Source organism: Fundulus heteroclitus, chromosome 2, assembly GCF_011125445.2.
Source record: "Fundulus heteroclitus isolate FHET01 chromosome 2, MU-UCD_Fhet_4.1, whole genome shotgun sequence".
Lineage (NCBI taxonomy): Eukaryota > Metazoa > Chordata > Actinopteri > Cyprinodontiformes > Fundulidae > Fundulus > Fundulus heteroclitus.
Genome location: NC_046362.1, coordinates 14,803,131 through 14,818,296, shown reverse-complemented (window position 1 = coordinate 14,818,296; position 15,166 = coordinate 14,803,131). Strand labels below are relative to the sequence as shown.

General features: G+C 42.8%; 1 protein-coding gene across 2 annotated transcripts; it reads left to right on the top strand.

Annotated features, from left to right (window-relative positions):
• Nucleotides 1-208: 208 nt before the first annotated feature.
• rab3il1 (RAB3A interacting protein (rabin3)-like 1) lies at nt 209-14,667 on the top strand. Of its 2 annotated transcripts, XM_036148776.1 has the most exons (12): nt 209-338; nt 613-863; nt 5,336-5,519; nt 5,671-5,766; nt 6,710-6,787; nt 6,878-7,114; nt 11,178-11,306; nt 11,399-11,511; nt 11,747-11,761; nt 13,291-13,390; nt 13,489-13,555; nt 13,641-14,667. In XM_036148776.1, the coding sequence occupies exons 2-12, from the start codon at nt 655-657 to the stop codon at nt 13,724-13,726; spliced, it is 1,314 nt and encodes a 437-aa protein (XP_036004669.1). In that variant the 5' UTR covers nt 209-338; nt 613-654; the 3' UTR covers nt 13,727-14,667. The 2 variants fall into 2 exon arrangements, with proteins under 2 accessions (XP_036004669.1, XP_036004674.1); XM_036148781.1 differs by lacking the exon at nt 11,747-11,761 and having other exon boundaries at nt 210-338.
• The last annotated feature ends 499 nt before the right edge of the window (nt 14,668-15,166 follow it).

Genomic DNA, 15,166 nt, shown 5'->3' with positions numbered 1-15,166 from the left:
TCTAATAAACGTTACACACACACACACACACACACTTAATTTATTAGATTAAAAAGTATTGTCTGAACATATCATCTCTGAATGTCAGGAAACCTGATGTGTTTGACTGAAGCGGCTGCGGGTCTTCAGGTGAAAGCTGTGTTTGACCCCCTCAGCTGGAAGAAATGCGTACAGCTGACTTGTTACTGGTCAGGAGAGGTTAGTGATTAACCCTTCCTGCCGGCACTCAGAGCAGGGCGAAGTGCGGAGAGTTTAGCAAACTAAACTCGTAGGATTAACAAAGCAGAAAAGTGCTGTTTTGCAGATTTTTGTGCTTTGGCAACAGGGAGTCCATCTTGGTGAGTGTTCACTTTGTATTTCTTAGTCCTAAAGTCACTTTGAATGTGCACAATTAGAATATTCTGTGTGTTTGGTGCTCGACTCTTGCCTGCTTATCTTAAAAAGATGTATTTCTTCAGACTAACTTGTAACGAAAAAAAGCCTTCATCCTTGTGATGTGGATTTTAAGGTGTTGTTTATGACTGTTTCTTCTATCCTGTTCTAAAAAAACAACACATGCATCATGTTTATCCAACTCAATTTTAACAATTTGCCAAATTCAATCTTCACAAGGGACAAGCGGCTTCTTGGACTGCGTGATCGAGAGAGAAACACATGGACGCTTTTGAAGGAATTCACACCGTCCGTATTTCGTCATCTCCTCCTTCTTCAGCCTCATCCACCCCAGGATATGAGGTCCTCAAGGCAGGGCGGTCTGGGATAGCAGTCTACTCCTCTCCAGTGTTCTTTGGGACATCTAACGTGAATGCAGTTAAACACAAGACCTGCAAGGTCACTAAGGAGGAACGCTGTGCTGTTGGACAGTAAGTGCTACTCTCCAAGCAAGCAATGGCAAGCAATGGCAAAAAGTGATATATATATATATATATATATATGTATATATATATATATATATATATATATATATATATATATATATATATATATATATATATATATATCTTACATCATGTTTTTGTATATAACTTAAGTATATGGCTTTCTGCCCAGGGCGGCACGCCACATGGTTGGCAAAGTAATAATAATAATAATATTGCCTTCATTGGTATACCCAGTCAGTGGGAATATACCTTCTTTGCAAAGTCTGAGCACTGTAGGAAGGTATCGCTGTACGCCATAACAGAAGGTGGGAGGGACACACTGCTTGGAAACCTATTGTTGTTGTTCCATGACAGAGCGAGGCTGCGCCGCGCCAAGACGAGTGACGTGAAGAGCGCTTGGCCTTGCTGAGCAAGCTTGCCTGCTCCTTACTTCACACCCAAGTGACGTCATGTAGGTGTCTCAAATGAGAAAGAAACTGGCACATGCCCATAAAAAAAACCCCGAAGGAGGAGAGACGCAAGCAGTGCCTCAGCATCCCCGGCTTTTTTAGCGTTACATTAAAAAACATTTGCGTAAATCAAAGTTTCATGAGTAAAAACAAAGTGATTTTAAAAAGGACACGGAACGTGACTGCCTATATATCTATTGTTTATTTTGTTAATGTTTTTGATAAGTTGCACAAACAATTTCTGCTAGTTGCATTTGTCTTTTGTTGCGTGTTACCCCCCAGAAGGAGGTCATGCCGGGAGTGCTGCAGCTTGTTGCTGTTTATTGGAGCTGCAGCATGTAGCAAATGTGATTTATGGTTTTTGGAAGGGATGTCGTGACACTTCTGTGCTGCTACGGTTTTCACCTTGGCGTGAAAGCTTAGCAGTAAATAGTAAAGACGCGGTTTTAAACATTGTGCGTAAAAAGCGCTCGGTGACAGCGTTTAGCGCCAGCTGGGAAGAGCCCGTGCGGAAACTGGGAGTGGTGGAGGTGCTGTCACGTGACCCGCGGAGAGGAGGGCAAGCAGGAGAAAGAGGAGAAAGTAGTTTTTCTGTCCCGGGATAAAATGATATAGAGAAAACAGAGCTATACTCCTGGAAGGTGTTATAAACCTAGCAGCCGTATCACTTCTCTTTCCCCCTTTTTTCTCTGTTGGTGTCCTGCTGCTGTTCTTCTTCTTCTTCTTCTACTACTTATTTTCTTGTCGACGTCAGCGTCCGCATTCCTCCGCTGTGATTTAAAACGGCTGGGATCAGTTTCAGTGAAACTAGCCGACCGTAGCTCGCGCTGTCCCCGCCGTTTACCCGGGTCAAACGACGAGACACGAGTGGACGGACGAAAGAGGAGGAGGAGGAGGCGAAGCGGACACGCGTGGGGGGGAAGACACCAGGGGGGAGACATTGGTCTGCGGTCCTGGACTCTTGACAGGGTAAGGCTGGACGTGGAGGAATGAAGACTTGGGGCTGACAGCTAACTAGCCCAGTCCGCTCAAACCTGCTGCTGCTCCGCATTTTAACTTTAAACTTTGGATTTAAGTTAAGGAATAAACAAAACATCCTTCTTTTGGCTGTTAATGTAGAATTGGGGGGTCCCAAAGCTGTGGCGTGGGGTCCCTCTGGGGTCCGAGGCTGGAGGGGCTGTTGTCATTGGGAGCAGAGGGTAGATTTTACAGCTAGAAAGGGCTGACATGTCAATTCAAGATCTAAGAGCGTTTAAGAAACTTTCAAACGATGAAAAACGTGTGTTAAGGTAAAACATTAACACGGTTACAGTGTTATAAAAGCTGAAGTTGCTCCTGGTCGGTTTGACACCTCCCATCACTTACTGAGATCTAGATTTAGGCCCTTCCTGCTTCCATTTCATACCCAGTGAATTTAAACCGTGATGTGTCAATGTATTATTATTATTTTTTGCTGCATAGATGACAATTTTCACGATTTATTCCTAAAATCCCCACGTCTCACATGTAATTTAGTTGTTTAGGCGGGGACTTTGCCCATAAGCGGCCTTGGTGTCAACGCAGCAGAGAGTTTCTTCATCCGCAGTCCCTATAGGACAGAAAAGTTGGGAGTTTTTAAATCTGAAAATCTCATTTCACTCTCCCAATGTGGCTCTGATCCCCGTTTGGACCAGTTATATGTCATGAAATATGATGGATTACCAGCTCAACGCAAAGTATCACTAAAGCAAACTCCTGCTGGTGTCTGTGTTGAAGTCATAAAATCTAAATTTAAGGTCAAAATTAGTAGAGTAGACGACTCATTTGTGTAATTTGACGTCAAATGCAAGTCCTGTTAATCCCACACTATGAACCTCAGTATATAGGTGCACTAGTCAGAGCTGGAGTGGATGAAAAGCGAGGCACACCTTGGAGACATGACAGGACTTAATCTTCCACAAAATCCCTTTAATCTCCTCCCATTTAGCCTCACGTCCCCGCTGTTTTTCTCTCTCTCGGTGAATCAGCATGGGTGGCAAGGTAGGAAACAACATGGCAGCTGGAGATTTAAAGCAGACCTGGTGCGAGCTGCATGTGCTTGTGTCTGAAATCACTTGACTTTTTAGCATTTAGTACTATTCAGTAGTACCGCCTTACTTTCTCTTTGGTAGGTTTAAAAATTGCCACCAAAACTCCAAACGTGCTCATAGAGAAGGGGCAAAAATGACTAGAGGGGTACGACGTCAAAGCAAGACTATTTCAATTGCACACAATTAAAACAAGCGTTTTAAATTTAACTAACGTCTCGCATCTGGCTTAGAAAACGGGAAGCTGCAAAAGTCAAGGAGGCTAACTTTTTTTTCAAATCAGTTCACTTTCTAGTTAATTTAAGGTCCGGACTAAGAGGATGTTTGGTTGTTAAAAGAAAAGTTGCCCTATAGCAACATACCTAATAATAGACTGTTTTACTGCTGCTTGTTATTTACGTAGCCAAAATACAGATACCAACTACTATAGCAAGGTAAAATATATATAATTAGAAGCTGTTTTTTTTTTTTTTTTTACTAACCTCATCAATGGGCTTTCTATGGTATGCAGGTTTAAATATATTATGGGTTTGGAAATGCAGTAGAAAAGTAGTTTGACTGAAAAAAAAATAGTTCACAACTCTTAGCAGCACGTACGGCTCCCTCCACAACCATCGGCACCCCTGGGAAAGATTCACAAATGCCCTGAAATAAATAACTTTTATTGGAGGCTCGGCCCCCTTTTTGTTCGCTTACTTCCCTGACCGTCTTCATCACTGGTGCCGGCCGATAAGATAAACCAGGCTTCTCATCCAGCCTCGTCGCAGTTCTAGCTGTTTGCTGCAGCTGTTGAGCGGACGTGTTTTGGCCTGAAGCAATTTTATTTATTTTTCTTCCTCGCAGCCGTCCACTGAACATCACCCATCTGCCCCATAAAAACCGACGCAAACTGTGCAATTTCAAGCTCTGCCTCGCTTTTGGCAGCTCGGTCTGATTAACATCTGGATCAGGGCGATGGAAGATAGCGGACTGTTGCCGGAGCAGAACCGCGGCAGAGAGGGGCACAAGGGTCCAACAATGAAAGGAAAGGAAAGCGAAGCGAGGCGTGGGTGTTAGCTGCTCTTGTTATGAGCGCTGGACTCAGAGAAGAGTCAGAGGAGGAGAAGGAAAATGGAAACGGGCATAGCTTGGGGAAAAAAAAAAAGAAAGAAGAAGAGGTCAATAATCAGCCGCGCTGCCAGATTTTATCATGGGGCGTTCATGGTCAGGAGGACATTTCTGATCCAAAATACCAGCATGTCGTCGATTCACAGCCATAATCCCTTCCCAGCTCAAGGACCTTGTTGAAGCTGGTGGACAATCGTGAACCCAACTTTTCATGAATGCTATGTTCTCTTGTCTTCCCCTTTTGTATGTATTTTTTCTTAAAGAATGGCCTTATCCCATCATTGTCATTTCCCCGAGGGGATAACAGGAAGTCATGGGATACTAATTAAAACGCACTGGAATAGACTGAAAGTATATATTTATTAAAACCCCTGTGGGGGGGTGAGGAGCATAAATGCTCAAATATACTCAAAGTTCAGTGTGAGAATGGAAAAAAAAAAACGATTTTATTTTAGGGCTTTTTGCGCATCAATAAATGTGGCCAGCATTGTTTATTACCTGTGGACGTAAGTAAGTTATTAACAGCGTTCCTCTTTTTAAGCGGGTAAGTTGGCTACAATTTATTGGACCTCTTGACCTAAAACTTTCAAAAGACAAGGAGTAGTTTTCTGTTTTTTCTTTTTTAGATAAAACTAACAATTGTGGAGGCTTTGCATTAAAATCTTCCTAAAATAGACTAAAATCATTTCCATGCAGTTGTGTTTACGCTGCATGAGTTCATGGTGTGCTTTTATAGTGCACAATGGAATATGTTTTCTATTCTACTTTTGAAGTTGATGTTTTTTCTAAGGCTCCTGTGTATCTTTATTTTTTTTGTGTGTGTTTTTCTCAGGTTGGTAGATCTGGATCCAGAGCCAGTGACCATAGTGGAGGGAGGAGGCCGGGATGGGCCCGCCTCAGGCAGACCCCACGGCGATCTCTGCCGGCTCCGCAGCTCCTCACTGGAGATCAAAGAAAAAGAAATCAGAGAAAAGGGCTCAGAGATCCTCCGGGAGCAGCTGGACGCAGCAAAGAGGGTGTTGTAGCCTACTTTATGTTTGCACGTTATGGTGGGGGGGTTATACTCACTGCGGTTGGAAATGGGAAAAAAAAACAAAAAACACTGACACTGCAGATGTTCTCCCCGGTAAAATGTGTGTTTCCGCCGTTTGCTTCATCACATTTCAGGAACTGAAACTAAAAGACAAGGAGTGCGAACGTCTGTCGCAAGTCAGGAATCAGCTGGAGCAGGAGCTGGAGGAGCTGACCGCCAGCCTGTTTGAGGTCAGCATTGTTCAACGCTTTGTGCTGAGCGCACCGCAACTCTGGCAGCTGCTGACTGAGAGTCGGCCTGTAAAACTTCTGCAATTAGCTAGGGCTGAACCATTTTGGAAAATAATCTAATTGCGATTTTTTTTTTTTTTTTCTTAATATTGCGATTTAATGCAATTTATTTCCCCAGTTTAATTTATCATGTCTTTTTAAACATATACAAACAATAAATTAACTTGTTTCCTAGCTGTGCAGATTAGTTGCTAAAAGACCCACAGCATTTAAACTCGGTGCAGAAATGATTGGGTTCTGCCTACAATATATTTCAACCAAAATTGCAATTTTGACTTTTCTCCGCATTAACCAGAAGCAACAAAAATGGCTTCTAAATAAAGATGTTTGTAAACAAGGACTATTTTAAACAAGAATTTTTAATGTTTCTATTGATCATAATATTATTCAAGAGAACAGCTTTTAGTTGATTTTGACATCAATCCTTGTTGAACATAAAGTGCAACCAACAAGCAAGTCTATGTATTAAACTGATTGACCTGTACTGAATACTATGTATGATTATACAAACTCTAAAACAAGTAATAAAATTAGATTATCTCACTGCTGCAACTGTCTTCTCTTCCATGTGGAGGTAAACCCACTTTAAACATGTTACCAACACCTAATGGACGTGTCTAATTCACTAATTGTTACATAGCCAAAAATTGCAGACTCTGCGATTTAGAAATTGCGTTTTTTTTAAATCGCGATTATATTGAAAATGCAATTAATTGTTCAGCCCTACAATTAGCACACTTGGGCTTGGACCTGTAGCGTTCCTCGGGGCGTAGGTTTCTGAAACAGGTCATCGACGTGTTTTTTAAATAAAGGCAAAAAAGCAATGTGAAGTTTGTAAATGTGTGGTCTTAGTTTAATCATGTGGAGGCTTGATTGCTGACAGGAAGCCCATAAGATGGTGCGTGACGCCAACGTGAAACAAGCAGGAGCGGAGAAACAACTGAGGGAGGCTCAAGGAAAGGTGTGCCAGCTTATTGTTTTTTGTCCAGTTAACTCGTCTATGAACTCACAGCTGATGAACACTGGCGTCTGGATTCCTGCTTCCCCCCAGATCGACGTTCTGCAAGCAGAGGTGACCGCGCTCAAGACTCTGGTGCTGACGTCCACGCCTTCCTCGCCCAACCGCCAGCTGCATCCTCAGCTGCAGGCCACGGGCGGCAGGGGATCCTACAAACGCGGCGGAGGCCACGTCCGCACCAGCAGCGCCGGCGGAGCCTTTCAGACCTCGTCTGGGAAACCCGAGCCGTCCACCGTTTCCATCGAGCCTGTGGCGAAAGAGGAGCGGGAGGTGGGTCGCAGCGGCGATGCTCTCTCCTCTCTGCTCTTCTGGACTTGTCCAATCCCCTTTCTCTGTACCGTCCTCGCTTTTTTTCAGTCGACTCCGTTGCATTGAGCCCGATTGTCTTTATCCTTTCCCTCCTGCAGCCGCTAACCCCTCGCTGACCCGTTCTTCCTGTCTGTCCCTGGTGTCTCTTCCTCTCTCGGCCCGCTGTTCCTGCTCTGCTCTCTCTGATTCTCTGTCTGCTACCAGGCCAGGCAGTCAATGTAAACGTTGACCCTCGCTGGCAGCGCCAGGGAGAGGGCCCAGGTCCTGATAGCCAACAGGTAACCTGGTCATAAGACATTTTGCTCTCTATACTGTAGTGTGTAATCTGTTAGCTTAGAGCAGGGGTCAGCAACCTTTACAAATTTTGTTTAGAGCCACAAAAGTTATCTCTTTGAAACAACAGCTTGTTTTTATAGTATACTATAGGAAATTTGTTTTTTTTCTTTTTTAAATTAAAGATCAACAGTTTTTATTATTTAACCAACAGTATTTTTATGTTTTTAGGTTTAATAAATTTTCTTCAATTGGACATTTGATAGCAAATGGCATCAAAATGATGAAAAAGCAACCTACTGACAAAAAGATGCTTCATTTAGCTATAGTAAAATATTCTATACACCATTAGTTTCCTTCTTTCTTGAAATGATAAGTATATATATGGCAGAACTAAATGCATCCTAAAGCTAGCAATTTTAAGTTACCTTTACATTTAGAAACATTGATCAATCCGCCCCACCCCACATTTTTGGTCTAAGTTTTTAAGAGCCAAAGCTGAAGGTGTAAAGAGCCAAATGCAGCCCTGGAGCCACAGGTTGCAGACCCCCGGCTTAGAGTAGCATTATTCCAGTTTTAGGTTTTTAAATCACTAAAAAGCATTGATTAAATTGTAACGAGAACACCTGCCACGAAACGCAAAAACTGTTTCATAATAACTCACTGAACGTCTGATTTTTAAATATCATCCTTCGACCGCATCCGCTCGTTGGCTCGTATCAGGTCACGGGGGGCAACAGGTTGAAGAGGGAAACCAAGACATCCCTCTCCCGTCCTCCAGCTCATTCTGGGGGATCCCCAGGCGTTCCCAGGCCAGACGGCATATATAGTCCCTGCAGTGAGTTCTGGGGTCTCCTCCCAGAGGGAGGCGCCCAGCGGCCGTCCTGATCAGATGCCCAAAACACCTCAACTGACTCTTTTCAACGCACAGAAGCAGCGACTCTGCTTTGAGCTATTTTAGGGCTTTAATAATAACCCCCAAATTAATAATGATCCCTAAATACGGGATGACGTGGGTGATGCTGTTGTCTCACAGCAAGAATAATGCCCCCCCCCTTCTGACAGCTGGTCGCTGTCCAGGGTTCAGCTGCATCAGCAGCTCTTTGTTTTCTGGGTTAAAGCTCAATTTAAAAATATAACCATACAGATCTGTGGCAACAGCGATTCAAACACTAGACAGAAATATTGAACTCAATATTTGAATCCCAATTATTACTGGAAACAAATAATCCCTGCGGCTGAATCCTCTTCAGCAGAGATGGAGGTCACATCTCCCTAGTGAAGAATCTCATGATGGAGAGGAGAGATGCTCCTCAACTGATGGGGTCAAAATGCAGTTTTTGTAGCTTGTCTAATAAACAACGTTGCTTGTATTTTGTTTACAATGCACATCCTATTTAGGATTGCTAGTTTTTGTAACGGTGTCAATAAAAGCAAATCCGGATTAAAGTTGTTTTTATATGGCAGGAATTATCCTGTGTCTGTCTATTGCAAAATATACTCTTAAGATAAATATTTCAGCTAGATTTTAAGAAGTAATTTTCCTTAGAAATGGTAAAAACCCTACAAAATTTATTTTCTTATGACTAAATCGATATCAGTCCTCTAAATGTATTGTTTGACCAAGATTTTATAACATTTAGCCATCTAAAACTGCACTAAAATGCACATTTTTTAGCTTTTATCTTTAGTTGTATGGCGTTCCTTTGCACACATGCTACTTCACTGCGTCCCAGAGTCTTGTGTAATTTGATTTTAAAGCACTTTCTGACAGAGCCTAAGTTAGGAGTGTGAGTCAGAGATGTGTTTTAAAAGCACTCACTAATAAACTCACAGCGGCTTGCAAAAGTATTCACCTCGTTTATATTTTGTAACAATAGTTCACATTACAAACACACAGTTTCATGAATTTTGTTGGGTTGTCGTCTGACAAAAATGTATACAAATCAAAATCTGTAAAGTGGGCTTTGCATTTGTATCCAGCCCACTTTACTGTAACTTCAGAAGTCGCCTGATTAGTCAAAAGTAAGTAGTTCGCCTACATGTTAGTTAATCTCAGGATAAATGCAGTTGTTTTGTGAAGGCTTTGGAGGTTTGCCTCCTTTTCCTTCTGCTTTACAGTTTTGATGCTCCCCTGTGTTTAGCTGTCACATAAAATCCTAATGAAGTACTTGAAGTACTGTTTCTGGACTCTGTAGGAGTGTTACTTTGACAGCTCCAGATCCACATACTAGAGGAGACGTGACCTTTAATCCACAAGAAGAAACAATCTTAATCAAATGTCTTTGACGCAGTGTGAAGGAAAAAAAAAAAGGACACAAAGAACATTCAGTACTTTTTAGTATCAAACAAGCACAAACAGTCCCTATTCTGAGAGCTCATGCTACCAAAGACTAATGGGATGGAAAGTCAGGAGGAAAAGTCATGGCTGGGAATTACCAGCTTACTACTGGTGAATCTGTGGCAGTCATCATTTATCAACATCACTGTATCATTTTTAATTTAAATTTTATCAGAATTGAATAATCTAAACCGACAGAACAACAAAACAACAAACAAACCAAACCATTCAGTCAAAATAGACTGTCAGCCAGATAAAGTATTGATAGCAGAGGATAAAAATGTGCACGGCAGTCCAAAGTGCGTAATCAAGCACGAGTGACTGTAAATTCTTCTTATTGACGCAGACGACTCCTTTTTACAGTTTGAATGGCTGCAACTCATAAAACTTGAGTCAATTAACAAATGGAATCTGTCCACGGCGGTTTCTTTTTTTAATAGTTAATATAAAGATTACATTAACCACCCTTCAGTATTCAGATAAATGTCTGCTAGGATGTTGCAGCTGGAGCGCAGGCGTTTGGCCGTCATCTAGAGCCTTCTGGCGTAATTCTGGCTGAATGTTTGACCGCTTTTCTGGACAGAATTGGTAGAGATCGCTGAAATGAATTTGTTTGTTTGATTGAAGTAAGGGCTTTAGGTGGACCAATCCAGAATCTTACCGTTGTGTTTGGATTGTGGTCCTGTTGAAACACCTAAAGAGGGCCGAACATAGCATATTCAAGAAGAAGCTGCCCACACGTTCTTCTGAAAAGCTTTCTGGTTCGTCAAGACAAACACTGGGAGCTATTTGACTTACAGTGATGGAGAAATATGTTTGTATGAGTCAAGGTGAAGGTTTCAGTCCCTGACGTTGTGTCTGCTGTCAAGCATGGCGGTGGTAACGTTATGCAGAGGGTCTGTTTCCCTGCTGGCGGTCAGGATGCCTCACATAAACTGGAGGAAATGATGAAGGTGAGCTACCTATAAAATCTCCATCACCTCCAAAGGAAATAAAAAGCCTGGTTGTTCTTGAACGTCCAGTTTCGTCTTCCTTAGGGTGACCAGTTGAGTCAGATGGATAAAATCCATGGCTTATGAGGGTAATAATTCCCAAAAGGGCATCAAAACTAGTTTTGGGAGGGATAAAGTGGGTTAACATCTCCCCTCTGGGGTGACCTCCCCTCACCTCCTGATGTGATCCTCGTCAGCCTAAATAATAACACCAAGGTTTTCCTCCGCTGAACCGTTTTAACCTCTCAGATGGATTCACAAAAAGTATCGTTATGTTTAATGTAAACCTTTTTCTGAGGATTTGCTTCATCTCATACTAACCTGCTAATTAAACATGGTTGATGTGGACTGTGACGACCTGCAGAGAGCCGCTTTTCTGACTGTGTTGGTGGTTGTTTTATTTATTTTTTCTCTACAGATGGACTCGGTGCTGTTCGCAGAGTTTTTGTCGTGGAACCAACATCTGAGTCTGGACCGATCCTCCGCCTTCCTGAGTCGCGTTTACCGAGAAGACATCGGACCCTGCCTCTCCTTCACCAGATCAGAGGTGCGAGCCTCGCCGCCTCCTTTCCAGCAGCTGCGCCTTCCTCCTCTCGTGTCTGGGTCGTGTTAAAGCTGACGCTGCCGTTTTCCCCACAGCTGTCCCAGCTGGTCCACAGAGCGGTGGAGAACAACTCCCTGACCATCGAGCCTGTGGCCGTGTCAGCTTTGCCGATGGTTAAGGCATCTGCTTTAGAGTGCGGCGGTCCTAAGTGAGTACGCGTGTCTGCCAGCCGTCGCCGTTCTGTCCTCTGTTTCACCACCTGGTGGCCAAATCCGGTCGCCATTTTGGGTCTGGGCTCATTAGCTGATGATTTCTGATCCTAGCTGTAGTTTATTTATTTTTTTCCCTCCACTGTCTCGCTGTTATCTAAGAGCGGTTGAATCGACGGGCACATTTCCAGTCACTGTCTGATCTGTAATCTTTCTCTTTTCCGGTGGATTTAGGGCTTCGGTAGAGACGTAAGTCCCCTCAGGAATCTGTCACCCCTTGTAATCTGCTCTGACTCTGCTCTCCATGTGTTCAAAGAAAACCCAAATCTGTAAACATTGCATGTCTTTGCCTGAACGCATGCTACAGCTTTTTGTTTTGCTCTCTGTGACTAACTCACCGCTATGGTTTACCTCCATTTTTTCCCCTCTAATTCTCTCTAAAAAGATTCAGCCGTGTGCAGCGTTAGGACAGCGCCATGCCAAACTGTTTATGCCGCTTGAACCTTTTGTCATAACAGTAAAATTCATTGCATTGCATTTGGATTTTATGTGACACGGCAACACAAAGTGGTTCATGACTGAAGGTAAGAAATTATACAAAAATCTGAAACGTGTGGGACGGATTAGGATTCAGCCCCCTTTACTGTGATACTTTAATAAAATCCAGTGCAGTCATGAACATAATCCTATAAATCCAGGTGTTCTGTGAACGGACGTTCGTCTAAATGACAGGCGAGCATTGGATCGAGGAAGCAGCCAAGACGAGGAGCTCTGGAGGAGCTGCAGAGTTACCGTCAGGGTGAATCTGTTAACTTCAGTCTCCATAAACTTTGCCTTTTATGGAATAGGGATGAGAAGAAGTTGTTGAAAGAAGTCCCATTTAAAGTTTGCCACAAGCATCTAGGGGACAGCAAACATGCTGCGGTGAGGCTTTTCTTCTGCAGGGCCAGCGATGTTGGTCAGAGTGGATGGGAAGGTGGACAGAGAATCCAAAAAATTGTTAAAAAAAACAACTAGACTTCAGTTCTTGTCGTCAAAAAAACATTTTAGTCTTCATCCAAAGGGCTTTCTCACTTCAAGGCTCTGATTGGATGCCCTCTAACATTAGTGGCTCACTCAGAGATGTTTTGGTGCAGTTGTTTTGTTTCATGTCCTGGATGGATAGTGGGAGCTAAATACAGGGCAAGACTGCACTGACCTGCTAAGTCGGTTAGAAGCTGTAAAAGTCTTGAAACTGAGAGGTAAGTTCACCTTTTAGCAGGACAACTAATCCAGCGCTAGAATTAAATACTTTGGATCAAAGCGCATTTGTGTGTGTATATTTAGTCAAAGTCCAGTCCTAGTTCCGGTTGAAAATCAGCGGCAAAACTTTCAAATTGATGCTTACAGAGACGCCCCATCCATTTTGAACGAGCTTGAGCTATTCTGCAAAGTAGAATGGGCTAAAATTAGATAAAGTCTGATCTAGATATGCAGCGATGCTCGAAGCAATTGTCCAGAAGGCTGGCAACTTTAAATGAAGTAAAGGTTGGTTTTACAAAATATTGTCCTGGGGGCTGAATACAATTGCAGTCCAGAAATTGTGAAAACTGTGCGTCTTCGTGCCTCCATCTCCACAAATATGCACCACTTTGTCTTGGTCTGTCACGTAAATTTCCCAACAAAATTCATAAATTCGTGGCTGCAACGCAACAAACTGCGAAACAGGTTGATAGTTTGTGTTTAAATACTGACTCATTGGAGCAGAGCTATTTTAACCGCTGATTGTCTGCTTGTAGAAAATGCGCTTTAAGCGGCTTGTCGAGAGTCTGCCGACATCGCATCAAACTGGGCGACAAGGGGAGCTACTATTACATCTCTCCATCAAGCCGAGCTCGGGTACGCGCCGCTCTTCATGTGGAAACCGCATTAGAGATGCATCTGTCGCTGCTGTGAAGAGCTTACGGAGTGTTAATTTGTCACGTTGTCCCTTCTAGATCACGGCTGTGTGTAATTTCTTCACTTATATCCGGTACATCCAGCAGGGCCTGGTGAGACAAAAGGGTAAATCAGCATAAGCGTCTGCTTCGTAGCTCGGTTTGGCCAACAGGGACCTCGTTTGACGCCAGATTTCTCTGTCTTCATGCAGAGGAGCAGATGTTCTGGGAGGTGATGCGACTTCGCAGAGAGATGACCGTCGCCAAGTTGGGTTTCTACCTCACGGACCAGGGTTAAAGGACCTGCCCGTCAGCCAGGCAGCTGCGTCATGGGAGTCCTGATTAGTCACACAACTCTGGGAGTTACACAAACCTGATTTCTGGTTCTACACATCATTGGTGCTGAAGCTGAGCTCAGCCAACCAAGGGGAGCAGGAAATGTGCCACTTTTGGGGAATTTGATGCAAATCGAGATTGAATAGCCACCTGAAAATAATAACTGAGTTATTGCTGTGGTGTTCCCCAGTAAATTCCTCTTACCATTGGGATTTATGGAGGACATTTAGTTTTACTTTAAATCTTCCAAAGAAATGTTCCACAGACCTCCTTATTGCAGCTCAGTCGACTTATTGTTGCTCAGAATAAAACCCCTCCGTGGAGTTTAGTGGTCTCCTACTTGAAATATGCAACATTTTTCAGTGAAATATGATGCCTAACTCCTACCTGCATCCAGGTGACATCCTGAAGATCCCAGCACTTCCTTTGTGTGTCAGGGCAACCTCACTTGATGCAAGGCGCTCCTGCACGTCCTGCTCTGCCTTGTAATAACATCATAAACGAGCTTCGTTTGATGCTTTTATGTAATCAGATGTAATCACACCTTCAGTCTCCACAGTCAATGGTGTACAGCAGACAGATAAGAGCTTTATTACAGTTAATTACAATGCTTCACATGTACACTTGCACTTTTCAATGAACAGTACCATAAACAAGCCATAAATGACATAGCCATATGAGACAATGAAGGTTTACCTCAGAATGTAAATTTCTTAAAAATAGCCCATTTTTGTTTTGAAATGCAAGTTTTTTTTTTTTTAATGGTGAAAATGAAGGATTTAGTGTTAAGTGCAATATTTGCTTCTTAGCCAAATTATTGGTTTGAGGTATTTTAAAAATCGGTGTAGTGATGACTAACTGTGGAAACACTCCAATAAACAAGAGGCACTGTTGCTTAAATGTGACGTGTGTGTGTTGTACACTGGGCTTAGTGACAGAGTTGTTTACTTCTCTCTAGTGCAACACAAAGGTTGGCTCACTGGTTTCTTCACAGGTTAATGTCGTTTCTAAGAACTGCCTGACAGAGCCGGCCTGAGGTAGAAGCAAACTAAGCTTAAGTCCTGAAATACCTGGACTTCTACATCTTTATTTTCTGTGTTCTGTTCTTTCGTCTTTGAATCCATCATGCATTCCTTCCCTGTATCTTTCCTTATGTTCCTTGTTTTGTATTACTTCTTTCCTGCCTCTTTCTTTTCTGTCATTCCACCCTCCACTTTTTATGCTTCCCCCTTTCCTCTTCTATCCTTATGTCCTACCATCCATCCTCACGTCTGTCTACCCTCATGTCTTTTTGTTCTACCTCTGTTGCTAACTTATTTCCTATCTCTATTTTCTTTAATCCTTCCTTTCTTTTATTTCTCACTTATTGTTTTGTTTATTTCTTATAGAAACTGGTGCTGTA

Coding starts and splice junctions, on each gene's coding strand:
- rab3il1 (XM_036148776.1), top strand. CDS start 655: ATGGACGCTTTTGAAGGAATTCACACCGTCCGTATTTCGTCATCTCCT. Junction 864..5,335: donor GAACGCTGTGCTGTTGGACA/GTAAGTGCTACT, acceptor TGTTTTTCTCAG/GTTGGTAGATCTGGATCCAG. Junction 5,520..5,670: donor AGCTGGACGCAGCAAAGAGG/GTGTTGTAGCCT, acceptor ATCACATTTCAG/GAACTGAAACTAAAAGACAA.